This window comes from Chiloscyllium punctatum, chromosome 8 (genome assembly GCF_047496795.1).
Source record: "Chiloscyllium punctatum isolate Juve2018m chromosome 8, sChiPun1.3, whole genome shotgun sequence".
Lineage (NCBI taxonomy): Eukaryota > Metazoa > Chordata > Chondrichthyes > Orectolobiformes > Hemiscylliidae > Chiloscyllium > Chiloscyllium punctatum.
The window spans coordinates 121,660,084-121,686,847 of NC_092746.1; the positions used below are offsets into that span (position 1 = coordinate 121,660,084).

General features: G+C 43.3%; 1 protein-coding gene across 2 annotated transcripts in view; it reads left to right on the forward strand.

The window, feature by feature from the left end:
* plcd1a (phospholipase C, delta 1a) overlaps positions 1-26,764 on the forward strand; it is a 92,747-nt gene that overhangs the window by 27,564 nt on the left and 38,419 nt on the right. For both annotated transcript variants that reach the window (XM_072576373.1, XM_072576372.1), the window contains exon 2: positions 15,161-15,325. In XM_072576373.1, coding sequence (XP_072432474.1) covers positions 15,161-15,325 — 165 coding nt within the window. The remainder of the gene's footprint in view (positions 1-15,160; positions 15,326-26,764) is intronic.

Below are 26,764 nucleotides of genomic sequence, written 5' to 3' on the forward strand. Positions count from 1 at the left end.
TATAGTCATGTAGAGGGATAGAAGCAGACTGAATGGGCAGGTATTTAATTGGGTGAGGGGGAATTACAATGCTATTAGGCAGGAACTGGGACATTTTAAATAGGGAACAGATATTCTCAGAGGAATGCACAACAGAAATGCGGAGGTTGCTTAGGAAGCACCTGCTGATAATTCTGGACAAGTTTGTCCCATTGAGGCAACAAAGGGATGGTACATTGAAAGAACTTTGGGTGACAAGGGATGTGAAACATCTAAGCAAGAGGAAGAAGGAAGCTTACTTAAGGTTGAGGGAAGGATTAGACTGGGCTTTAGGGGATTACAAGGTAACCAGGAAGGAGCTGAAGAATGGACTTGGGAGAGCTAGTAGGGGCATGAGAAAGCTTCAGCCGGTAGGATAAAGGAAAACCCCTAAGGCATTCTACACTTTTGTGAGGAACAAGATGGCCAGAGTGAGGGTAGGGCCAATCAGGGATAGTGGAGTGAAGTTGCACTTGGAGTCTGAGGAAGTAGGGGAGGTCCTTAATGAATACTTAGCTTCAGTATTCATTCCTGAGAGGGACCTTTGACATTTCTGAGGACAGCATGAAACAGACTGAAATGCTAGAACTGGTTGATATTAGGAAGGAGGACGTGCTGAAAACTTTCAAAAACATAAGATAGATAAATCCCCGGGCCAGATGGGATATACCCTAGGTTACGACGGGAAGAGATTGCTGTGCCTTTGGAGATGATCCTCACTGTCTGCTGGAGTAATACCAGATGATTGGAGGTTGGCGAATGTTATTCACTTGTTCAAGAAAAGGAATAGGATAGTCCTGGGAATTATGGACCACTTAGTGTTATGTCAGTGGTGGACAAAGTATTGGAGTGGATTCTGTGGCATAGGATTTAGGATTACTTGGAAAACCATACTTTGATTAGAGGTAGTCAGTGTGGCTTTGTGAGGGGCAGATCATGCCTCACAAGCCTTACTAAGTTCTTTGAGGATGTGACCGAACGCATTGAAGGTAGAGCAGTGGATGTGGTGTATGTGGGTCTTAGGCGAAAGTGAGGATTGCAGATGCTGAAGATTAGAGTCCAGGTTAGAGTGGTGCTGGAAAAATACAGCAGGTCAGGCAGCATCCCAGGAGCAGGCAAATCGATGTTTTGGGCAGGAGCTTGATGAAAGGTTCCTGCTTCTCAGATGCTGCCTGATCTGCTCTGCTTTCCCAGTACCATTCTAATTTGCACATGGATTTTAGCAAGGCATTTGAAATGGTCCCCCATGGAATCTTTCAGAAGGCTCATTCAGAAAGTAAGGAGGCTTGGGATATAGGGAAACCTGTCTGGATACAGAATTGGCTGGCCCATAGGAGACTGAGGGTGGTGGTAGATTGAAGGTATTCAGCCTGGAGTTGGGTGACCAGTGGTGTTCCTCAGGGATCTGTTCTGGGATTTCTGCTCTTTGTGATTTTTTTAAAATATATAAATGACTTGGATGAGGAAGTGGAAGGGTGGATTAGAAAGTTTGCTGATGACAGGAAGGTTGGTGGAGTTGTGGATAGTATTGTAGGTTGCAGTGAGACATGAACAGGATGCAGAACTGGACTCCAAGTGGCAGATGGCGTTCAACCTGGAAAAGTGTAAACTCTTTCTTTCACTTTGGAAAGTTGAATTTGAATGTTGAATTTAAAGGCAGGATTCTTGGCATTGTGGAGGAAAAGTGGGATATTTGAGTCCATGTCCATAGATCCCTCAAAGTTGCCACTCGGGATGATAGAGTTGTTAAGACGTATGGTGTGTTGGCTTTCATTAGCGAGGGGATTGAGTTTAAGAGCCAGGAAGTTATGCTGCAGATCTGTAGGGTCCTGGTTAGACCACACATGGAATATTGTGTTCAGTTCTGGTTGCCTCATTATAGGAAAGATGGGGAAGCTTTAGAGAGGGTGCAGAGGAGATTTACCAGGATGCTGTCGGGACTGCAGGATGTGTCTTATGAAGAAAGGTTGAGGGAGCTAGGGTTTTTCTCATTGGAGCGAAAAAGAATAAGAGGTGACTTGATAGAGGTGTACAACATGAGAGGCGTCGATGGACTGGATAGACAGACATTCCTATCGTGGAAGAAAGTCTGTCTATCATGAGGGGGCATAATTTTAAGGTGATTGGAGGAAGGTTTAGGGGAGATGTCAGAGGTAGGTTCTTTATACAGAGAGTGGTGGGTGCGTGGAATGCACTGCCAGCAGTGATAGTTGAGTCAGATACATTAGGGACATGGAAGATAGTACAATGAAGGGTATGTAGGTTAGTCTGATTTTAGGATAAAAGGCCAGCACAACAGAGAGGGCCGAAGGGCCCGTACTGTGCTGTACTGTTCTATGGTCAGGAGTCTCCATGTATCTCCTGAAAATTGTACCAGGATTTTGTTTTAATTTTCATGTCCTCCAGGAATTAGCTGTTGGGATCTGGTCAATGATGTTTCTATATAGCACAGATGGATTGGACTGTTAGCTTGTGTGGCTTTTCTCCTGAGATTTGTGAAGAGGCTCCACATCCTACAACTGTCCAGTCAGTGCTCTGACATTGAATGAATGACTGACTGCTTTCTCAAAGATACAAACCATGACCAGGGAAATGGACTTCTGTTGAAGACTTAGGCCAGTCTTGCCGACCAGCCAATGGTGAAATTGTAGGATAGTTCCAGTACAGGAGATGCTGCAAAGTTAGTAAAACACAATTTATGTTTCTGGCTGTCTTTCATTTAAGCAATTTTAATTTTGTCCTCATTTATGGTTTCTAAATGGTTTCCTACCACTGAGGGTAAATGAGTGGTGTGTTGTTGCTGGGATTATCCTTTTGTAATGTCTTTGGAACACGAGTACAGTTTTTTTTGTTCTGACCTCTGGCACCATCTGAAAACCTAAGCAGGGTTGGACGATTTATGGCCTGTATCTCCATATTGTGTACTGTTCCTTCACTCTGTTTCCTTGGATGAATCTCATCCACGTTTGATGGCCTCCTTTAGCTGAGGGACATTGTTGCAATGGCAATTCAGAAAGGATTCTCGGTTGATTCCTGGGATGCAGAGATTGTAGTCTGAAGAGTGAGAACAAGCCTTCACTTGCTTGAATGATGAGATTTTTTAAACAAATTCCTGAGGGGCTAGACAGAGTTGATGCTGAGAAGGGTGTCTGGCTCTTTTGCAGGTTTCTCTAAGTAAGGAACACTCTCAGAATCGGGTGTCTCCCATTGGAGGGGAAGGATCCTCTCTTACTATTTTAAGAGGACTGATAGTCTTTGAATTTGCTTCCCCACAGAGCACTGAAGTGTCTGGGTTGAGATCATTAAAAATGTTCAAGGATAGAAAAAATTCTTGAATTATGGGTGGTCAAGGCTCTTGGGAGGACAAGCAGGAAGTATTGATGCCACAATCGAATCATCCATGATTGTATTAAAGTGCACAGCAGGTTTGAGAGATCAAATGGCCTCTTCCTCATAATTGCTGTATTCTTATGGTGACTGATCAACTTCCAAGTTAAGCCAGCCTTTCTAATAATTCCTCTATCAATTTTTGACTCCTCAGCATCTCAACTGCCTTCTCTTTCACTATTACTTGACCAAATTCCTCTCCTTTTTAGTAAGAAAGATACTCACTTAGGACTTTAGCTCTGCTTTTTGTTTGTTAGCCTCATGGCATAGCATATCCCCCACTCAACCATCCCCTCAAGCCAGGACATCAACACTGGTTCAATGGAGAGATCAGGAGTGCTTCCCAGAAGCAGCACCTGGCATTCCTGAAAGAGGTGCCAACCTAGTGAAGTTACCAAACAAGCCTACTCGCACATGTTGCAGAAGCAACAAGTGACAGAGCTAAGTCATCTCACACCAACATCTAACCAGTAACTCACTGGAGGAGAAGGCTCCACAAAAATCCCCTCAAAGATGGAAGAGCCCAACACATTGGTGCAAAAGATAGAGCTAAAGCATTCCCAGCAGTCTTCAGCCAGAAATGCCTGAGTGGATAATCCATCTGTGTCCTCCAATGATTTCCAGCATCATAGCTACCAGTTTTTAGTCAATTCAATTCACATCACGTGATATCAAGAAACGGTTGGAAGTACTGGATACTGCAAAGGCTATGGGCCCTGACAACATTCCAGCAATAGTCTGAAGATGTGCTGCAGAACTTGCTCTGCCAGCCACACCCTTCCAGTATAATTACATCCCTGGCATCTACCTGTTAATGTGGAAAATTGCCCAGATATGTCCTGTACCTATAGAGCAGGACAAATCCAACCTGATCAATTACCACTCCATCAATCTACTCTCTCATCAGTAAAGTGTTGGAAGGTGCCATTAACAGTGCTATCAAGTACAACCTACTTCGTGGCAGAGTTTGGGCTCCCCCAGGGTCCTCAGCTCCTGACTTCATTACAGCTTTGGTTCAAACATGGACAAAACAGCTGAATTCCAGAGGGCAGGGGAGAGTCACAGCCCTTGACATCAAAGCTGTATTCAACCGATTGTGGCATCAAGGAGTCCTGGTAAAACAGGAATCAGGTGGGTATCAGTGGGCAAACTCTGGTTAGAGAAATACTGCATTCCTCTTCAGCTTTCTTAGTCTATCTGTCCAAAACTAAGGAGTTTTGGCTTTGTTTATCTTTCTATTCCCCATTCATTGGACTATACCTTGACTATGGCTGAACATTTTCCCTTTTTAAAAGCAGTCTAATTTTCTGTTTTGTCTGCCAATATTTTGATTTGATCAAAATGAATGCACCGCTTAGTTACATGTCTAGTCTGATTCAGAGAGTGGAAGATTTAGTATGTAATTTTTATCCAATATGCTGTAAATTATTCTAGATACTTTACCATAATTCTGGAGTCATGGCATGGTTTGTCTTCCTGCTGGAGGTTGACCTTCTGAGTAGTGCTCAATGCGATGTTGCTATACCCACTGTTATGTCGGTCTGCCTTGTTTCACTTGTCATTGAAATCTTATTGGCTTCTATCATCAGTAAAGAGAAGAATGACATTGCCAGCTCAAACTTTGAACAAGGTATGCACACTTTCCCAAGGAAGGCCTGGTGGATGATTTAATCAGCATGTGTTTTCCTTGAGAAAGCTGGTTCTATAATTCAGCATCTCTCTCATTGCCTGCCTCTGCAACAATATGCTGTTATCAAAGGATGCCTGAAAAAATGTTCAGATTTTGTGTGGTGTTTTTGTATTAAGAATGGAAAGGAGTTCCTATTATGAAACTTAATACTGAAGTGTAAGTTCATACGTTTTGGCAGAGATTGGAGAGATACAATGCAAACTGTGTCTGGGAGTTTGTGTGTTTTTGATCCTTGGCAGTTGAGGCATGTCGAGTATGAAGTGGAGATGTTTATGCTGAATCTTTTTATGTAAAAAACACACTACCTTGCTTTCCTCCTTTTCAAAGATACTTTTTAAAGCCTAGCCCCTTCACCATCTGGTCTCCATAGTGTCATTCTGCCCTCTTGTGGGGCACCTTGGGATGTTTAATTACATCAAAGGTGCTTTTACAAAGGACTTGTTGTTTACATTTATTGTCTAATATTTATTGGCCAACATAGATCTATTAATCTCAAATTTAAAATTGGCTATTTATCCGATGTCAATGACCAGTTGTGAGAGTTCCAAGCTTCTACCTTTCCTAATTTTCGATCCTGAAGAGGCCGCCTGTAATTTGTTTGAGCATAACCTCAGGTTCTTGCAGTTCATGTCAAGGTCCTGAAATTTCAATCTGGTTAACCTAAATATTTGTGCTAATCTTTCCTCTGTTATAATGCCCAGGCATGTCCACCATATGGTCAGTGAACTTAGATTAACTTAACCAGCTTTTCAAGCTTGTAATGCTTTTGAATTAAAGCAGACCAAGCATTCAACTTTTGGTTTAAACATGACAATAGGTTTGTCTGTTGTATTTTACTACTGAAGGTTCCTTGTGATAATTTTTAACAAGAAATTGTTGATATCAAGATTAAAGGAAGATGGGAAGACAAGTCCTAATAAGCTGTTGGCTGAATTGACACCCCCATTGCTGTGATTGCTTTCCTTTATCTTTTATAAAAAAATAAAGCACCTCTTTGGTGTTATGAAAAGGCACTCCTCAGTATTAACCCTAATTACCACTTACTATGAACATAAGCAGAATAACTTTGGGTCTCACTCCTTTGGATATTCAATGTCCAGGTCTTCCTCAGTCTCTGTAATAATGTCTATTCTGCCAACATGACCTGTGATTGCAATAAGATACTTGATCTTCAATTCAAGAGCCTCTTCCAGTTAGAATGGGAAGTGGCTTTCTTCCCCATTAGCCTTGTAGATCCATACTGGGAAAGAGGATGGTGGCAGCAGGTGTACATCGGGGCAAGGTACCGACTGGGTTTGAGACAGGTGACCTTCTGATGTGCACCCAAGCTCTTCTCCCTCCCTCTAATCCTTGCAAGGTCAGCAAAGCCCAAATAGGAAGCACGTGGTGATTGTCAACTCCCTCTTTTGCGTACTGTCCTGTTTTTCATTTTTGATTTGTGGATAGGAAATTTGGACACCTAATACTTTCCTCTGCCAGGAGCCAGTTGTCATATTGGCTTACTCTTTTTTTTTATTTAATGTGATGCTTTCACTTACTCCTTGAAAGCTAGGCTATTTTCAACTTCCCTGGCAACATTTTCTTTTTCCAAGAGGAAAATTCCAGTGAATCTCTGCTGGGTTGACACTGCAGGCATCGACTTGCAACTCTCAGCAGAGAACTGTTGGCTGAGGTGGCCACAGGTGAATAGTAGGTGTGGCAGTGGACAGCCCTTGGTCCCTGGCTGGTGTTGTGAGTACTACTGTGCTCCTCAGGAAGGAGCTGAGATAGGCGGAGGACTCGATAGTTTCCTTGACTGACAGAATTGGCCATTCTGTACCTTTCTTTGCCTTGGTATCCCGATGTTTGGGACTGAGACCAATTCAAAAGTGTATGTGTGTCAGTGAAACTGTCAGCAATGAGTCCTTATCAGTTCTGTTTGTTGTTCTTGGCTGGCCCCTCAGATTAGGTTGATGCTAGCCAAGTAAATAATGACTGTAGTTGTGTGTGTGTTTTTCTTTCTTTTTTGCTTACATTAACCTTTCCTCTTTCGTGGTATCCACCCATGATGCATGCCATTGCCCAAAATTACAAGCAGAACCGCGCTCTGCCAGACCCCAGATCTAAAGGCCCAGGCTGCTAAAGGATCAAATCTACCTTCAAACTTTTCGTCCCAAGGAGAGTGTCCCAGATTTTTCCAAACAAACATGCCAAATAAATTCCCTCACCCCTGGAATCATTCTGTTAAATCCTCTCTGCCAACTCTCAAAGCCCGTCACATCCTAAGAAATGATAAGAGTTTGCCCCACTGCCTATTGGGTATGCTATGGCATTTATGGCTGATCTTTTTACTTCAGTTCCACTTTCTCATCTGCTCCCGATATCCCTTGATTCGCTGGGATGCAAAACATACTCTGTATCTGCTGTAAATTCAATGATGGAGCATCTGCATTCCTCTGAGAGAATTTTAAAGGCACTCAGTTCCCCCAGAAGGAAGCAAGTTCTCCTCACCTCAGCCCTGTCTGTTCTGTTTTCAGCCCTGTCACCACTGCTAAGTTGCTCATCAGGCTCAATCCTTGCCTCTCTGGATCACCTGACCTTTGTTAGAAATCAGGCTTGACACCCTGGTCAAACAGTGGCATTCTTCAATATCGCTGGACTTTGTAACCAGTCACCATTCCCATGGCAATGGGAAATAATCTGGCTCTTTGGGCGTCGCCATTTGAGAGATTTATTATCTTTTTAAGAAAGCAGTTTGATAACTTTATCACAAGACAGGCACTTCAGTAATTCTGCACTTCCAATGCCAATTTAATATCACAAAGCCAGGAACACTCTAGTTCTGTACTATCCTTGACTTTGAATTTGCCTACTTTTTATGAGAGCATTTACCCAATGTCCATGGGTAAACGCAAGTGTCTCTTCCATTCTAGGATCGCACTTGGTCGTTGTGATGAACTCACTTCATTAATGTGGAGCTTCCTAGGGTGTGGTCTGCTCTCAATGAGCCAGGAGAACCAAATTCTCTGTCTCATCACTCAACGCTGCAATTAAGGTTAAACATCACCATAGTTTCAGAGGACGACAGGGCTGCCCTCTTATTAGAGAGAGATAATTGTGGTGAGTTTAACTTGAAGGCCACCATGCCTTGGGTGAAGTTGAGATGGTAACCTCAGCTGGCCGAGGATTTGAATCTGCGCTGTTGGCATCAGACTGCGTCGTAAACCAGTCATCAAGCCAACTGAGCTATTCACCTCCTTTGGTACTGCTCTGAAACCCCCAGGGCCTGTCGCTGATTCCCACACCCACCACAGCAGCTGGTGGAATTTTAAAATAATAAAATCAGGAATTGAAAGCTACCCACAAAATTGTCATTGATTGTCATACAAATCCATCTGATGACTGTTAATATTAAATTAAGAATGAAATTTGCCGCTGTCATCTGGTTTGGCCTACAAGTGATTCCAGACACCCCCCCCACAAAAGTGAAATACTGCTGGAAATCTGAAACAAACCTAAAATGCTGGAGAAACTTTGCAGGTTTGGCAGCCTCTGTGAAAAGAGAAACTGAATAAACGTAGAGTCTGATATGACTCTTCCGAACAAGAGTTGGAAGATTCCATTTGATTGGAACATAGTGAATAACTCCTACCTTCAAAAAAAGCAGGAGACAGAAACTGCAGGCCTGTTGGCTTAGTATCTGTCACAGGGAAAATGTTAGAAGCTATTATTAAAAACATATTACAATTCTAAAAACACAAACTGTTATTAAAAGAGCACTTCAGAGACATTCAAGGTAATAAGGCTATATTGACATGGTTTTGTGAAAGGGAAAATCATATTTTCCCATATATTTTGATTTGATATGCTTGGATTTCTAGAAGGCATTTGATAAAGTGTCACATCAAATGTCATTGCAGAAAGTGAAATCTCATGGTTTAGGGCGTAACACGTTGCCATAGATAGGAGCTTGAGTTGCATGAGACAGAAGTATAAGTGAGTCATAGTTTTCTAGTTAGCATGTTTTGGTGTGACACACTGATCATTGCTGGAGCCTCGACATTTTACAATTTATATAAATGACTTGCATGAAACGAGAGAGGAATGGTTGCCAAGTTTTGCTGATGAGACAAAGATACGTAGAAAAGGAAGTTGTGAACTTGGCAAAAGGACCCTGAAAAGGGATGGGTTATGAGGTTATGTGGCATCTGGAGTATAATGTGTGAAAATGAGATATTGGAAAAAGAAAGCATTGTACCTAAAGTGATGAGGTATTGGAAAAGGCTAACCTGCAAATGCAGCAAGAAATCAGGACAAGTTGATAGAATGTTTTTGGTTATTGTGAGGGGATTTGAATGTAAAATGGGGAGGTTATACTTCCACTATCAAGGGTATTGGTGAGACTACATCTGGAGCAGTGTACCGTATAGATTATCATATTTAAGGAAGAATGTAAAATACATTAGAAAGTTTTTATTCAACCTAATTGGATTAAGTGGGTTGCCTGAGAAGGAAAGGTTGGATAGACTAGGCTTCTATCCAGTAGCATTTAAATGAGTGAGAGGCGACTTAATTGAAATACAGGTCTAGAGGGGCCACGAAAATCGAGGAGAGGATGTTTCCTTTTGTCGGAGAATATAGAACTAGTGATCACCGCTGTAAAAATAAGGTCCACCCATTTAAGTCCTGCATCTTTGGAACTCTTCCTCAAGAGGCAGTGGGAGCAGACTTTGTTTTTAAGATAGAAGTAGATTTAAGCAAGGGGGTAAAATATTAGTTAAGAGTCCATGTGTGTACTTTTCAGGTTAGTCTGTCACAGCACCAACTCCAACTCCACTTATTTGTTCCTCATACACTCAGTCAAGTTTTCACCAAATTACCCTTTAACATATGATCATCTGTTTCCAATTCCATTCAGCCTCTGGCATCCCTGCTAGACCCTACTCAATAATAACAGGTTAGCAGGGGTCAGTGGCAATATGGAGGAACCAGAATAGCCATTATCCTTTTGAGTAGTGCAGTAGGCTCTAGTAGCTAGGCGGTTTACTTCTGTTCCGAATTAATATTTATGTTCTTTCCCTATCCACCCTTTCCTTAATTCCCAGAGTGACCAAAACTCCGTTGATTTCGATTTTGAATACCAAGCATTCACGTTGCATTGGGGGTAGAGAATTCCAGAGAAGAATTTTCTCACACCAAACAGTGGGCGGCGGCACGGTGGCACAGTGGTTAGCACTGATGCCTCACAGCGCCAGAGTCCCAGGTTCAATTCCCGCTTCAGGCGACTGTGTGGAGTTTGCACTTTCTCCCCGTGTCTGCGTGGCTTTCCAAACAAAATGTGCAAGTTAGGTGAATTGGCCATGCTAAATTTCCCGTAGTGTTAGGTGAAGGGGTAAATGTAGGGGAATGGGTCTGGGTGGGTTGCGCTTCGGCGGGTCGATGTGGACTTGTTGGGCCGAAGGGCCTGTTTCCACACTGTAAGTAATCTAATCTAACCAACCCATTATTTTGTAGGTGTAACTGCTCGCTACCTCACCCAATTCTCCAGCTGAGGAAAACAGCCTCTATAGCATCTGCCCTGCCAAGCTCTCAATTTTTTTAATACAGTGCCATGTGCATTCCTCTACTCAAGTAGAGCCCCGTTCTACTCTATCTCGCCTCATAGGGCAACCTACTCACATTGGGAATCAATCTAGTCTAATGCTATCTCTCAATTTTTATGTAGACCTTTCTACATTTGTTCACCATATGCCTTTGGCTCTGCCTCCATTGATGATTCATTTGGCAACTGTGGCTGTTTCAATCCCAAACAGCCCCCAATACTCGTAGAGTTTCCTCACTGCTTGTTTGTTTTGGACTGCAAGTTTAGGATAGGATTCTGTGTTGCCTCAGGTTTGTGTCTGTTTCATCATTTTGAAAGAGATGCTTGCAAAAAAAGCCTCTTTGATCAATGATGAAACTAAAATGACGAATGCATTCTACTTTGTGTTTTTCAAATATTTGAAGGAATAGCTTTTGGATTGGACTGTTCCCTGATTGAAGCGCAAACCCCAGCTTCCTGTCCCTCCCCTGCCACCTGTGAGTGATATTTTTATCTTTTCCTGGAGTACCAGTTTTGCGTTGTGACCATTCTCTCTAGGGACAGATGGGCAGCCAAATATCTGACCAATGGACTTCGTCATCTTCATGTTGCTGCTCCTCAGCCTGGCAGTGAGTGGACTCTCTATCCTCCTCGGCTGGTGGGTCCACTCCAGAACAGAGTCCGACAGCGAGAGTGCGGAGTCAGAAAGCGGGACCTCCTCTTCCATCAAGGGGGGAGCAGAGGTTGAGATTGATGGATCATCGTCCAAAGATGGCATAAGGCAGACCAATGTTGGTGGGAAGGTTTGGAGGCCTGTGAACCTAGAGCTTGGAGATGGGAGTTTAGATCATGGACTTGGGAGCCCGGGATCAGGAGTTGAAAGTCTGAGGCCAAAAGTTGAAAGTCTGGAGTCGGAGGCTGGGGATTCAGAGTCGGTAAACAGGAGCCCAAAGCCTGGGGCTGGAGATCTGGTGTTATTAGGTAAGGGCTTAGGGTCTGGAGCTGGGAACCTGGATTCAGTGGATGAGGACCTAGATACAGTAGTTAGGAGCCCAAAGCTTGGGGCTGGGGACCAAAATACTCTAGAAAGATGTACAGATCGTGGGGTTAGAGTCCCAGAGGCTCTGGGTAAGGACGTTGAGCTTGGGGGTGAGGGCCCAGACTCTGTAGGTAGGAGCTCAGAGCTTTGTGCTCACGGCCTAGCGACTCCAGGTACAGGCTCAAATCTTGGGGCTCCAGCCCCAGAGACCATGTGTAGGGAGCTAGAGCTAGTAGGTGGGGAGCCAGGAACTGGGAGTCTAGGGACAGGAGTTGACTGTCTGGATCCCAGAGTTGAGTGTGTGGATCCTGGTATTGAGTGCGTGGGGTCAGGGATTGGGAGTCAAGATTTTGGAGATGAACAATGTGTTCTGAGAAGTGGGAGGCAAGATACACAAGACAGAGAGCAGAATGTGAAAGATGGAAGTTGGGTTTTGAAGAATGGAAGAAAGGAACCCAGTATTGGGAGTGGGGCTGTGAGGAATAGCCATGAGAAATCAAATGACAGGAGACGAGATGTGAGGAGTCGAAGAGGAGAGCCAGGGGGCAGGAGACAGATGACCAGGGCAGGGAAAATGAAGACCAGTGCTGGAAGTTCAAAATTGAGAAATTGGAAAACAAAACCAATTGATCTGGTAAAGGAGAACGAAGATTGGAATTCAATGTCAGAGAGCAACAGGAAAGATCAAGGTAAACCGAAGCCATGTTAATCCTGATTATGTAAATAGATCTGTGTTTGTAAGAGAGAATAACTGCAGGCACAGTTGGTATGTGAAGATTGTATTTTTAATACATTGTTATAAGTGCGAGCACATCTATCGGGAAGTTTTATACAGAATTAGATGTGCAACCGCAGACACTTTATTACTGGCATGAAGGTGGACAAATTCAAACAAGTGTTTGGATGGCAAGGAGTTTGTCCATTGCCTGCATATGCTAAATCTCCAGCAATAGTCAACACGACAAACATGTTGCTGAATCTTTTCATCTTTTGTAGGTGAAAGTGAGGACTGCAGATGCTGAAGATCAGAGTTGTGTGGTGCTGAAAAAACACAGCAGGTCAGGCAGCATCAGAGGAGCAGGAGAATCGACATTTCAAGCAAACGCCCTTAATCAGGAATTCCTGATGAGAAATGTCGATTTTCCTGCTCCTTGGATCCTGCCTGACCTGCTGTGCTTTTCTAACACCACACACTCAACTCATTCCATCTTGTGTACTTCAGGGGAAATGCAGGAGTGCCAAATTTCAAACTATCACAACCTTTTATATGACAGGACAAAAGGTGCTGATTTGGCAAATTTGCACAGCTCTGAAGAGCCAAGTTGTTGCCATGTGAAACTAGAGGCTGCCCAAGCTTCCAGAATGTTCAAAGTGCAAGAATTGAACATATTATTATTTCCAGTGCGAGTGTAAATGAACCAGTTTGAACGTGACTGATCTCCCATCTGTTGTTAGTGTATCCATTAGCGCACAGTAGGCAGCATGTACTGAACAAACTTATCACAGAATCACGTCTGACAGATGCTTTGGGTTTTGCAAGCATGGACTGGTCTGTAATCTGCCGAGTTACAAGAAAAAGAAGGAACATCTCATTTGATTTGATCAGTCAATCTGTGGCCTGTTGACACTTAAATGGGCTATGCTCTTACGCAGGGACCTGTCCCCTGCATGAAAAAGGAGCATGTTCAATTCTTGCATTTTTTTTAGTTAGCTGGGACTTTGACCAGCTGCTAGATTCCTGTTACTGTCTCCATGGCTCAAGTAATCAGTTGACTTTCCATCCAATCACTGCCTTTTTTCCAGTTGTACAACTTGTTGTGATTCTTTGGAATGTAGCATTGTAGTATTTGTCCTGATGAGTGCAAGATGAGAATCTTCACATTCTGAACGATAGAAGGAAGCTGTTCGTAGTTTATTCTAGGTCCTCCTGATATTTTTCTATTTCACCTCTTTCTGCTCCTCTGTCACTAATCATTTTTTGCTTACATGACTGAATGTCAATCTCTTGCTGAACAGATTCCCAGCGAATGACTCAGATGCTAAAGTGTTAAGCCACTAAGTGCAAGTTACTCTTGTTAGTGTCCCAGTGAATGTTTGTACTTGCTTTTGCTGAAATAGTGTGTTCCATTGACTTGTTTGAGATGAAGAGTATAAAATGATCACAAGTTAAGATTTGACTATGCTACTATAAGATATAGTGTGTCTGGAGTGTAAGGCACTTGTGATTTTACTAAACATACCGCCAAGGGACACGTATTTTCTAATGCTACACTTTTTTAAAAATTTGCTCACAGACTAGGCAACATTAATTGCCCATTTTTAATTGTCCAGTCACGAAGGTTGTGGTGGGCTCACTTCTGAAATACTCCTAAAATAAACTGCACTTTTTGACTTTTGTTTTGGTCTTGGTTTTGATGCTGTAAATTTAGGTTTAACTGTACAGTGCAAGATTTGCTGTGTCTATTCAACTAGAGATTAAATAGGAACAAGAAATCTTCACTCAGTCATAGTCTTCTCTCCTTCTGGAAGTCATCTTCCATTTTCCAGAATATCCCGATCAGGCACAAACCTTAAATACTAAGGTTTTAGATTTATGACTACCCTTTGTGTAAAAGTCCCCCAGCAATGAATTGATTTTCAAATCATTTTGCCTCTGCTGCAGTACTTTACCTGTTATGCTTCACTCTCAATGTGTCTTTCTCTCCTGCCTGATTTCCACTTGACTGGTGGCTGTAACTCCAGCAGCACTCCTAAGTTCAAAAACCATCCTGAGTGAAGCAGCTCAGTTGGTTGGCAGAAGTGGGTACTGCAGATGCTGGCGATTAGAGCCAAGATGAGAGTGGTGCTGGAAAAGCACAGCAGGTCAGGCAGCATCCGAGGAGCAGGAAAATCGACATTTTAGGCAAAAGCCCTTCATAAGGAAGTGACAGATTACTTGTTTGGCATTCCAACCATATGATGACAAATTCATTCTTTTCTCTTCCAATGGTAGACTGGGGCTGTAACGTGCACTGTCTGCAAGATAAACTAAAGCAATGCACCAAGAGTACTTTGTAGGGCACTCCCTAAAGTCCCAAACCAGTGACTCTTTTATCTAGAAAGACAAGTGCAGATACATGGGAATACCACTGCTTGCATACTCCCCTCTAGCACACGCACCATCTGACTGTGGAAATATTGACATTCCTTCATGATCAGTGATCTGCCATCTAATCTTTTAAGGAGGAGCTAAGTTTTTGGCAAGAGAATGAACAGCTATTGCAGGCGGTTAGACAGGAAAGTGGAGATTAAAGCAGGAATCAGATCAACCATAATATTACTGAAAGGCAATCAGGCTTGAGGGGCTGAAAGCCCTAATACTCCTGCTATTGCACTGCTCTCATCTGTCTTCCGTCTTAAAGCACCCCGCCCCAACTTCCCTCATTGGCTTTTTGACGTTGATTTTTTTTTTCTTTTACATCACAAGGCTTCATCAACGACGATGACCTGAATGCCATGCTGAAGGGCAGCAACCTACAGAAGATCAAATCCAGCACCTGGATGAAGCCCCGTTTTTACAAGCTGCTCGAGGACTGTCGAACAGTGTGGTACGACTCGCAAAAACTCCTGAAGTCAGCCAGGACCCAAATCTGTGAGTCTAACCTTAAAACTTTAACATCAAACCTTTTTTACTTTTAATTTCTTTCCTATTTGATAGAAGAGTTGACAGCTATTTGACTACAGGTCAGTAAAGGGGAAATCACTTTTTGAAAAAAATTAATGTGTAACATTCATAGAGGCATGGAAATCTGGAACAATCTGAATCAGTTCTTCTATAATCTGGTAATTCTGTTCTCATGCAATCCCGTATTATAAGCAAATTTGTGAAATAGCACCATTTAATCTAATGGAGCTGGAATCGTGTCATAACCACTACAAGCTTTAAAACTTTCATACTTTAGAGACAGTATTCCCAATTTGTCAATAGTGTTATGACGCATTTGTGTTAACAAAACACATGCTATAACAGAATGACCTGTATACCTTTTAAAATTAAAACTCAGATGTTTAGGAGTGAAACATCTTTTTTGTCTTCTGTTCCCAAAGAAGGTTATGAAAATTTGTCTGTCTTCCTTCACAAAGCTGTTAAAAGCCAGAGGGGAGGGAACTGGAAACATCAAAACTCTGCCATCAGTGGATATTTTTAATTTTGTTTTATAACAGTCATGTGGGATGTTCTAGGATATTTTGTTACCTTTGTATAGGTACACGTTGTTGAAATGGTGACCATCTCTCTCCCATCAGAGCTTCCTGCACAGGAACTGTACACACACACACAAAACCTCTCCATATCCACACTGCTCCAGCCTGGCTCCAATAAAATGGGCTTCTGTGCTTCACCCAGGGCACAGCCAGTGGGGAACTTCAGAATGTGATGGGGCCAGGACCATGTGAGCACCCTGCAGTTTGGATGGCTCATTGACCTTTGTGTCACCATTTTGCCCAAAACACTGGAGAGGGGGGCGGGGGGAGTGATAGAGATGATGATTCTGTGCCTTGGGGGAGTGATAGAGATGATGATTCTGTGCCTTAGGAATGTGGTGATAAGCCCACACATGGGCAGCAGGAGTGGCAAATGGTGATGAGGCTGAGTAATTAAATAAACACCAAAAGACAGTCGATTATGACTGGCAATTACAAGGCACTCCTTTTTAATATAACAAAGCTGCCTTTGATAAACTTGGGATTTACAACTCTCCTTAAATCACTCTTCAACCCTCTGATCAGATCGTTCAAGAGGATCAGCATTGAGCTGCATCATTGCATAAATCCATTTGAGATTTTGTATATTGTCTCGTGTTCCACAGTTCCTCTCGCCTTATTAGGTTTCACGTTTTAAGCCAGCTGGGTGTGGGGGGCTTCCAGAAGTGGGATAGAGAGAGAATACTGGGAAGCTTTCAAAATATATGGATGTGGTGGGCAATCTCCCCCTGAGAGGTTAATCACGGGGGTGACAAATCAGGAAAAACGTCTCCCCTACATGCTTTTATAAGGTGCTGCTTCTCTTCGGTGGCCACTGTTGTGGACTGAAGGGGGAGGTTGCAGCAGACAATTTACTAGAGGAGAACGGTTGACTGGTAGGTGGGAGAATGGAGTGGCTACAAAATGGGAGAAGGAGGGAGGCTACCAAAAGAAGCAGGAGATTTAAAACTTGTCAACAGCTGTCTAGTGTGCATTTGTTATTTTTGCTAACTTCTGCAGTTTCTTTTTGAAAACCGTCTGGGAAATCTAAGTTTCCTTATTTTACCTTTCAGTTTTCATGTGGAGTTGATGATGATTATTGAGAAAACGCTGAATTATTTGAAATAAGAAACTGAAAGAACTGCAGATGCTGGAAATCAGAAATGAAAATAAAAATTGGTGAAAAAGTTCAGCAGGTCTGGCAGTAGCTGTGGAGAGAAAGCAAAGTTCATGTTTTGAGTCCAGTGACCCTTCCTCAGAACGGATGGCAGTGAGGAAAATATCAGTTTTTATGGAGAAGATACGGTGGGGGGAGGGGATAAGGAGTAAATGATAGGTGGCGGATAGAGTTCAAAAAGAGAAAAGGACAGTTGGACAAGTAAGAGTGAACAGTGATCAGGCAAGGAGGATGAAAACCTTTAATGGGGACTGGCAGTGGCTAACAAGTGGGTGGTGTATTATAGCAGACCATGTGATAAGGCCTGGTATGTAGTAGTTGGGGTTAAGGATATGAGAGTTCAAGTCTGAAAATTGTTGAATTAGAGAATGAGTCCAGAAGAATTCCTAAGTGGAAAATGGGGTGCTGTTCTTCCAGCTTGCACTGAGTTTCTCTGGAGCACTGCAGCTGGCCAGGGAACAGAGTGGTGTTGACTTGACCGGCAACTGGAAGTTCTGTCTTTTTTTACCAGACCAAACGTAGGTGTTCTGCAAAGCAGTCACCCATTCTGTTTTGTTTCCCCAATGCAGATGAGACCACATTGTGAGGTATGTTTGGGTCCTTGGATACTGAAGAGAAAGGAAGTAAAGGAGCAGGTGTTACACCTTTTAACAGTTGGAGGGGAATGTGCTGTGGGATCAGAGGTCACTTACCACCCCCCCACCCACCCACCCACCCACCCACTACCTTCAAGCCAACAGACACTCAACCCTGCACAACTCACTCCTATCTCCTTCCCAAAATCCACAAGTAGCACCACACTGGGCTGGAAATGAAGACCCACAAATCGTAAAGGTTAGCCCTTGAGAAATAGCGAGAACTTCCCTCAAAGAATGAAGTATTTTAACTCTTGAGACTGGGGCTATTTTCCCTGAAGCAGTGAAAGCAAAAAGGAGGACCCATCTCTTCCACACAAGTTAACAAAGATCTGACTGCACTAATCCCATTTTCCATAACCCAGGAGACTATATGGCAACACGAGAGTATATAAAATACTGCGTAAATGGAAAGAATTCCTGACAACCACCTTTTCCAAGCAGTGAATTGAAGACTCCCACCACCTTCTGACTGGGGAAGGTGGGGGGGGGCGGCGGGGAGAAAGGACTTCTCAGCCTCTTTCTCTGTAGCTCCTGGTTATTGGCCCCTGTACAAATGGAAGAAGTGCCTCCCTGTCGAGTCCATCTATGCTGCTCAATCTTGTACACCTCTATCAAGTCACCTTCCAGCCTGCTCTGCTCCAATTAACACCAGTGAATTCAATCTTTGCTCATAGTTCAGACCCTCCAAACCAGGCAGCATCCTCTTTATCCTTTTTATAATGTGGTAACCAATACTGCATTCAGCATAATCTCCTTGCTGTTTCCTTTATTAGTCAAGGCATTGAATACAAGTAACCGTATGCTGCCTTAACCACCTTATTTACCTATTCTGCTACCTTCAGTGAATGGCCTTCTTTTGTGCTACAAATGTGTCTAAAACACTGACATCTACCTGGCAATGTAGATAACTGTCCATGTATAACTTGTGTGCATCAAACTAAATAATCCAACCTGCCTAATTGCCATCCTATTGATAGAGTCTATCATCAACAAAGTGACAATAGGAATATTGAAACAATGATCAATCTGTACTTGGAAAGGAACAATTTGCTTATTGACACTCTGTTTGGGTTCCACCAGTTTCACTCTGTTCCTGACCTCGTTACAACCTTGGTGCAGAGCTGAGTGTGACTTCCTTTTGACATCAAGGCAGCATTTGAGGGAGCTTGGCACCAAGGAGTCCTGACAAAACTGGAGATAGTGGATTTGGATTTGGGGGGAAAGAGGGGAGGGAGGAGAACTCTGCTGGTTGGAGTCATATCTGGTGTAGGGGAAATATGGTGGTTGTTGGAGTGCAATCATCTGAACCCTGTGGCATCTCTGTAGGTGTTCCTCCAGGTTGTGTCATAGGTCCAACCCTCTTTCAACTGCTTCATCAATGACCTTCCTTCCAATGTGACATCAGAAGTGGGGATGTTTGATTGTATGGTATGCAGTGCTGTTAATGATTCCTCAGAGTCTGAAGCTGTCTAAGGGCAGCAAGATCTGGATAATATCCAGATGTGGGCTGAAGGTGGCAAGTGAGATTCATGTAATGCAAGTGTGAGGCAACGCCCATCTTAAGAACATAGAATCTATAATCATTGTCTTTTTTAATGGTGTTACCATTATTGAATTACCACCATTAATATCCTAGGAGTTATAATTGACCAGAAATTAAACTTGATGAACTATGCACATCCTGTGGCTAAAGACTAGATCAGAGACTAGGAATCCTGCAGCAAGAAACTCCCCTCCTGACTTCCTAAAGCCTGTCCACCATCTACAAGAGACAACTCAGAAGTATGATAAAATATTCCCCACTTGCCTGGGTGGATGCAGCTCTCACAACACTCCAGCTTGACTCGAGCATTATGTCCCAAGTACTGCAATGGTTCAAAACGTCAGCTCACCATCGCCTTCTTCAGGATAGTGGGCAATAAATGCTGGACCAGCCAGTGACAGCCACATCTCATTAATAAGGGAGTTGAGACACCTGGGGTGGGTGTAGACCATAAGACCATAAGACATAGGAGTGGAAGTGAGGCCATTCGGCCCATCGAGTCCACTCCGCCATTCAATCATGGCTGATGCGCATTTCAGCTCCACTTGCCAGCATTCTCCCCGTAGCCCTTAATTCCTCTAGACAACAAGAACCTATCAATCTCGGCCTTGAAGACATTTAGCGTCCCGGCTTCCACTGCACTCCGTGGCAATGAATTCCACAGGCCCACCACTCTCTGGCTGAAGAAATGTCTCCGCATTTCCGTTCTGAAATGACCCCCTCTAATTCTAAGGCTGTGTCCACGGGTCCTAGTCTCCTCGCCTAACAGAAACAATTTTCTAGCATCCACCTTTTCAAAGCCATGTATTATTTTGTACGTCTCTATTAGATCTCCCCTTAATCTTCTAAACTCCAACGAATACAATCCCAGTATCCTCAGCCGTTCCTCATATGCTAGACCTGTCATTCCAGGGATCATCCGTGTGAATCTCCGCTGGACACGTTCCAGTGCCAGTATGTCCTTCCTGAGGTGTGGGGACCAAAACTGGACACAGTACTCCAAATGGGGCCTAACCAGAGCTTTATAAAGTCTTAGTAGTACATCTCTGCTTTTATATTCCAACCCTCTTGAGATAAGAGACAACATTGCATTCGCTTTCTTAATCACAGACTCAACCTGCATGTTTACCTTTAGAGAATCCTCGACTAGCACTCCCAGATCCCTTTGTGCTTTGGCTTTATTAAGTTTCTCACCATTTAGAAAGTAGTCCATTCCTATATTCTTTTTGCCAAAGTGCAAGACCTCGCACTTGCTCACGTTAAATTCCATCAGCCATTTCCTGGACCACTCTCCCAACCTGTCTAGATCCTTCTGTAGCCTCCCCACTTCCTCAGTACTACCTGCCTGTCTACCTAACTTTGTATCATCGGCAAACTTCGCTAGAATGCCCCCGGTTCCCTCATCCAAATCATTAATATATAATGCGAACAGCTGTGGCCCCAGCACCGAACCCTGCGGGACACCGCTCGTCACCGGCTGCCATTCTGAAAAAGAACCTTTTATCCCAACTCTCTGCCTTCTGTTAGATAGCCAATCCTCAATCCATCCCAGCAGCTCACCTCGAACACCATGGGCCCTCACCTTGCTCAGCAGTCTCCCGTGTGGCACCTTATCAAAGGCCTTTTGAAAGTCCAGATAGACCACATCCACTGGGTTCCCCTGGTCTAACCTACTTGTTACCTCTTCAAAAAATTCCAACAGGTTTGTCAGGCATGACCTCCCTTTACTAAATCCATGTTGACTTGTTCTAATCAGACTCTGCTCTTCCAAGAATTTAGAAACCTCATCCTTAATGATGGATTCTAGAATTTTACCAACAACCGAGGTTAAGCTGATTGGCCTATAATTTTCCATCTTTTGCCTTGATCCTTTCTTGAACAAGGGGGTTACGACAGCCATCTTCCAATCGTCCGGGACCTTTCCTGACTCCAGTGACTCTTGAAAGATCTCAACCAATGCCTCTGCTATTTCCTCAGCAACCTCTCTCAGAACTCTAGGGTGTATCCCATCGGGGCCAGGAGATTTATCAATTTTAAGACTTTTTAACTTTTCTAGCACTATCTCTTTCGTAATGGCAACCATACTCAACTCAGCCCCGTGACACCCTTTAATTTTTGGGATATTACTCCTGTCTTCCACTGTGAAAACTGACGCAAAGTACTTGTTAAGTTCTCCTGCTATTTCCTTATCTCCCATCACTAGGCTCCCTGCATCAGTTTGAAGTGGCCCAATGTCTACTTTTGCCTGTCGTTTGTTTCTTATGTACTGAAAGAAACTTTTACTATTATTTCTAATATTACTGGCTAGCCTACCTTCATATTTGATCCTCTCATTTCTTATTACACTCTTTGTTATCCTCTGTTGGCTTTTGTATCCTTCCCAATCTTCTGATTTCCCACTGTTCTTAGCCACTTTATAGGATCTCTCTTTTTCTTTAATACATTTCCTGACTTCCTTTGTCAGCCAAGGTTGTCTAATCCCTCCCCGGTTAATCTTTCTTTTCTTGGGAATGAACCTCTGTACAGTGTCCTCAATTATACCTACAAACTCCTGCCATTTTTGCTCTAGTGTCTTCCCGGTTAGCCTCTGCTTCCAGTCTATTTTAGTCAGTTCCTCTCTCATGCCCTCATAATTACCTTTATTCAACTGTAACACCATTACATCAGATTTCGCCTTCTCCCTTTCAAACTCCAGACTGAACTCTACCATATTATGGTCGCTACTTCCTAAGGGTTCCCTTACTTTAAGATCTTTTATAGAGTCTGGTTCATTGCAAAGCACTAGGTCCAGAATAGCCTGCTCTCTTGTGGGCTCCATGACTAGCTGTTCCAAAAAGCCATCCTGTAAGCATTCCATGAATTCCCTTTCTTTAGATCCACTAGCAACATTATTTACCCAGTCCACCTGCATATTGAAGTCACCCATGATCAATGTAACCTTGCCTTTCTGACATGCCTTCTCTATTTCCCGGTACATGTTGCGTCCCTGGTCCTGACCACTGTTAGGAGGTCTGTACACAACTCCAATTATGGTTTTTTTGCCTTTGTGGTTCCTCAATTCCACCCACACAGACTCCACATCATCCGACGCTATGTCATTCAATACCATAGATTTAATTTTGTTCTTAACTAACAAGGCAACTCCACCCCCTCTGCCCACCTCTCTGTCTTTTCGATAAGTCGAAAAACCATGGAGGTTTAACTGCCAGTCCTGACCCCCCTGTAACCAAGTCTCTGTGATGCCTACTACATCATAATCATTCACTATTATCTGTGCCATTAATTCATCGGCTTTGTTATGAATGCTACGAGCATTCAGGTAAAGTGCCTTAATGCTAACTTCCTTATTAGAGATGTTGTAGGAAAGTGCCCAGCTTTGATGGTAGAGGTGATAGCATAAAACTGAAGACTAATGCTTTGGGAATATGGGTTGATCCCCATCAAGTGGGAGAAATTTTGAAGTTAATAAAAAGCCAGCCTATGTAACGATGTTCGTAAAAACTCATCTGGTTCAGTAATGACCCTTTTTAGGGAAGGGAATCTGCTGTACTTGTCTTAACTGATCTAGGTGTGACTTCAGACTCTAATGTATTCGACTCTTAACTGCCATGTGAACCTTTGGTAATCAATGCTGATTCAGCCCTTGATGCCCATATACCGTGAACAAGTGCAAAAAACGCGCTGTGATTTAGGTGATGGTTGGAACCGAGTCAAGGGAGCAAATAGCTTCTTCTATTTCTTTCAATCTTGTCTAAGTCAGAATGGTATATGGGTGCTGTTCCAGGATTATTGTCAGCTAAATTTTCCCCAAGTAAATTTTTAGCAGCAAACACTTTCCTCCTTCCTTTCCTTTACACATTCTACCCCACAGCTGACTTAGCGAAAACATGCCTTGTCATGGCTATTAGTTCCCCTTTTTGCATCTTTGCAATTCATTTAGCAATAAGGCTCAACTGAAAGTGATGTTTTCCACTTCCTCACACCTAATTTTAGTAAGTCTCGACTGTGTGCAGTTCAGGATGCCACATTAATAGGAAAGATGGGAGTGTATTGGAGACAATGTAGAAATGATTTTTAAGTAGTCCCAGAGATGAGCAACTTCAATCATAACTGAAGACATTGGCACTGTTCTCCTGTTTACAGAGGACAAGGCTGAGAGGAGATTTGAGGTTTTCAACATCGTGAGCAGGCTGGAGAGAGGAGATAGGGAGAAGTTGATCCCTTTCGTAGAAGAAAACATGAGAGGTTATAGATTTTAAAGTGATGTGCAAACAAAGCAAGTGTGATGTGAAAAAGAAGTTTTTTGCGTCGTGAGGGAATGGAATGTACTGCCTGGAAGTGTGGTGGATGAAGGTTCAACTGAGGATCCTATAGGGCATTGGATAATTATTTGGATACAAATGGTGTGCAGCTATATGGGGGGTGGGGTGGAAAGGTAGGTTATAAAATGAGTGCAGACATGATGGGCCTAAAGGCTTTCTTTTGTGCTGTAATAGTTACACAGTGCTGGCAGCATGTAGCGTTTACAAGATGCTCAGTGGTAACTCACCAAGGTTACCTTTTACAGCACCTTCTATGCCCGCAGCCCATCTCACCTGGAGCAGTAATGGAGAAAATGTACGGGAATACCAACACCAGAAAGCTTTCCTCCAAGTCGCCCACCATTGTAACATGGAACAATATCACCTGTTCCTTTATTGGCACTGGGTCAAAAATCCTAGAATTCCCTTCCTTTACATCTCTGGACACACTGAGAACACACTGACCATAATGTTCAGGACAGCAGCTCCTTTTCCAAGGCACTTAAAGATGGGCAATAAACGCTGCCCCAACTTGTGCTGCAGATGTCAGGAGTGGGCAACCAACATATGCCAGTCTTATCTTCATCTTGGCTTCCTCTAAAACAGGGAAGCATGAAGAAGAGTTACTGTACGGGTGAGAGAGTATTGCTAAGTAATTGAGTCAGACTCTATCTGCATGGGCTGCTGAAGCTTAAAAAAAACACCTCCTAGTACAGCAGGTTCTAGTATTACAGACTCCACAGTATTGTTGCTTGGTTGAGATGTGGTGAAGCACTCCATTTCCCTCATTTACCTGGTGTTTAGTTTCAGTTAGTGGGTTGGGCCCAATGTACTAGTAGTCAGGTTGACTCTGTACCTGATCACCTAGTTGCAGATCTACACACCCAAGGGCAGGGGTTAGAAAGCAACGACTTGTGATGATTTCCAACCAAAAACCGATTGGAATGTGTCCAGAAGCTTGAATAAGATGATTTTAAAATAAGAGTATGCCATTCTGCTGCTCGAGTCTGCTCTGCATTCACTGGCTGATCTGTATCCTCTACTCCACCTTCCTGTCAGCGGCCATCTTCCCCAATGGCCACTCCAACCCCTCCCAATAAACCCTTTACTCCATTATAGGTCAAAAATCTACCTAAATCCAGAAAGAGAATTCCAGACTATTGACCCCTGAATGAAGAAATGCTCCTCCATCTCTCTTAAATGGGAGATGTTTGTTTTTAAACTAATGCCTTCTGTATCAAGATTCCTTTTGAGGGATACATCCTCTCAGCATCTACCCTTGAGCTCCCTCAAAGTTTATACTTTTCAAAAAAGCAAAAATCATTTTGGTACAGCCCAATTTGCTAAACCTTTCCTCCTACCTCTGTTGCAGAAATTGACCTGGTGAGTCCCCTCTTAACAGTTTCATATAAAATCAGGGTAGGCCATTTGGCCCCTCAAGATGATGGCTGATCTATCTCAGGCCTCAACTCCTTCCATGCCAGCTTTACATTACCCTCAATTCCCTGATATTTCAAAAATTTATCCTCCACCTCTTTAAATACTTTGTAGCCTCTCCAACCCTTGGGTAGAGAATTTGAGACATTCAGTACCCTCTGGGAGAAGAATTTACTTTGTATCCCAGTTTTAAATGTGCCCCATTATTTTGTAATTACATCCCCTGGTTTGAGATTCTTCCATTAACAGAAACCTCTTTTCAACATCTATTCTGTCAACGCCTGAGTTTTTTTTTATGTTCAGTGAGATCACCCCCAAATTATTCTAAACTCCCCAGAATGTAGGCCTAACCTGTTTAGCTATTCTTGATAAGCCAACCCCCTCCTCTGAGGAAACAACTTAGTGAATCTCTTTTTAACAGTCTCCAGTGATAATCCATCTTTTCCTAAACATAGGAAGCAAAGCTTGGCACTGTAAACCAGATATGGGTTCACCAACAGTGAGAGGGACCAGTTGAGTGAGGATATGTGCGCTTTAATGATGGGGGAGTCGATGGTGAAGTGATGTCATTGAACTGGTGATGCAGGTACTATTCTTGAAACCTGGGTTTGGAAAGCACCATGGTAGATAGTGGAATTTGAATTCCGTACAAATCTGGAAATATCTCGAGCAGGAAACCATTGTCAATTGTTGTATCATCTCCTAGAAATCCTCCAAAAAAAGAGAGGATGGACCAGCTGGCATGACGTAGTCACCAGAAATCTCAATGGCAAGCTCTACCATCTTGACCCTGTGAAGTCCTCCTTGGTAACCTCTTTGGGTTTGGGCCAAAATGGGGAGAGCTGTCTCACTGACTGGTCAAGCAACAGTCTGGCATTATACTCAATGGAATCATACATATTTTACAGATAATGTCCAAGACACCACCATCACTGGATACGTCCTGTCCCAACAGCAGGACAGACCCAGCAGAGGTGGCAGCACAGTCAGGAGGTGGGGGGAGAGGGAGAGGGAGAGGGGTCAATATTGACTTTGGACGGTATCAGCTCTCATGGTCTCAGGGTCAAACGCAAGTAAGCAAATCTCCTGCTGATGACCCATAGTCCTCCCTCAGCTGACAAATCTGTACTCCTCCATTTTGAACAACACTTGGAGAAGGACTGAGGGTGATGAGGGCAAAAGATGTCCTCTGGCTGGGGGTTTTCTATGCTCACCACAAGGAATGGCTCAGCAGCAGTACCTCTGATCAAGCTGGTTGGGTCCTAAAGGACATAGTTGCTAGATGAGGTTGATGGTTCCCACACCACCTGCCAGTGAGAGAAAAATGTACTTTGACTTCATCTGCTCTAATCTGCTATTGCATCTATCCTTGACTGTATCAGTAAGAGTAACCACCACACAGTGCCATCTTCACATTGGGAATACTTACCTTCATGTTGTGTGGCACTGTCACCATGCTAAATGGGGTGGATTTTGAATGCATCCAGTAGCTCAAGACTGTGAGGGTACTGTGGGCAATCAGCAGTAAAGTTGTTTTCCAACACCGTATACAACCACATGGTCTGGCATATCCCCCACTCTACCATAACCAAAGTCTGGTGAATGTCACAAAGGTACGGTGGGTAGCAACTAACATTCAGTGGATGTGGCTTCCTGGGCTCGTTTCCATCACCTTAGGTTACTGGGTCAGGTGTCAAGAAGAGGAAATAGTCAGCTTTATCTTTCCCTCTGGCCAAGGCTTTTTTCTGTTGCT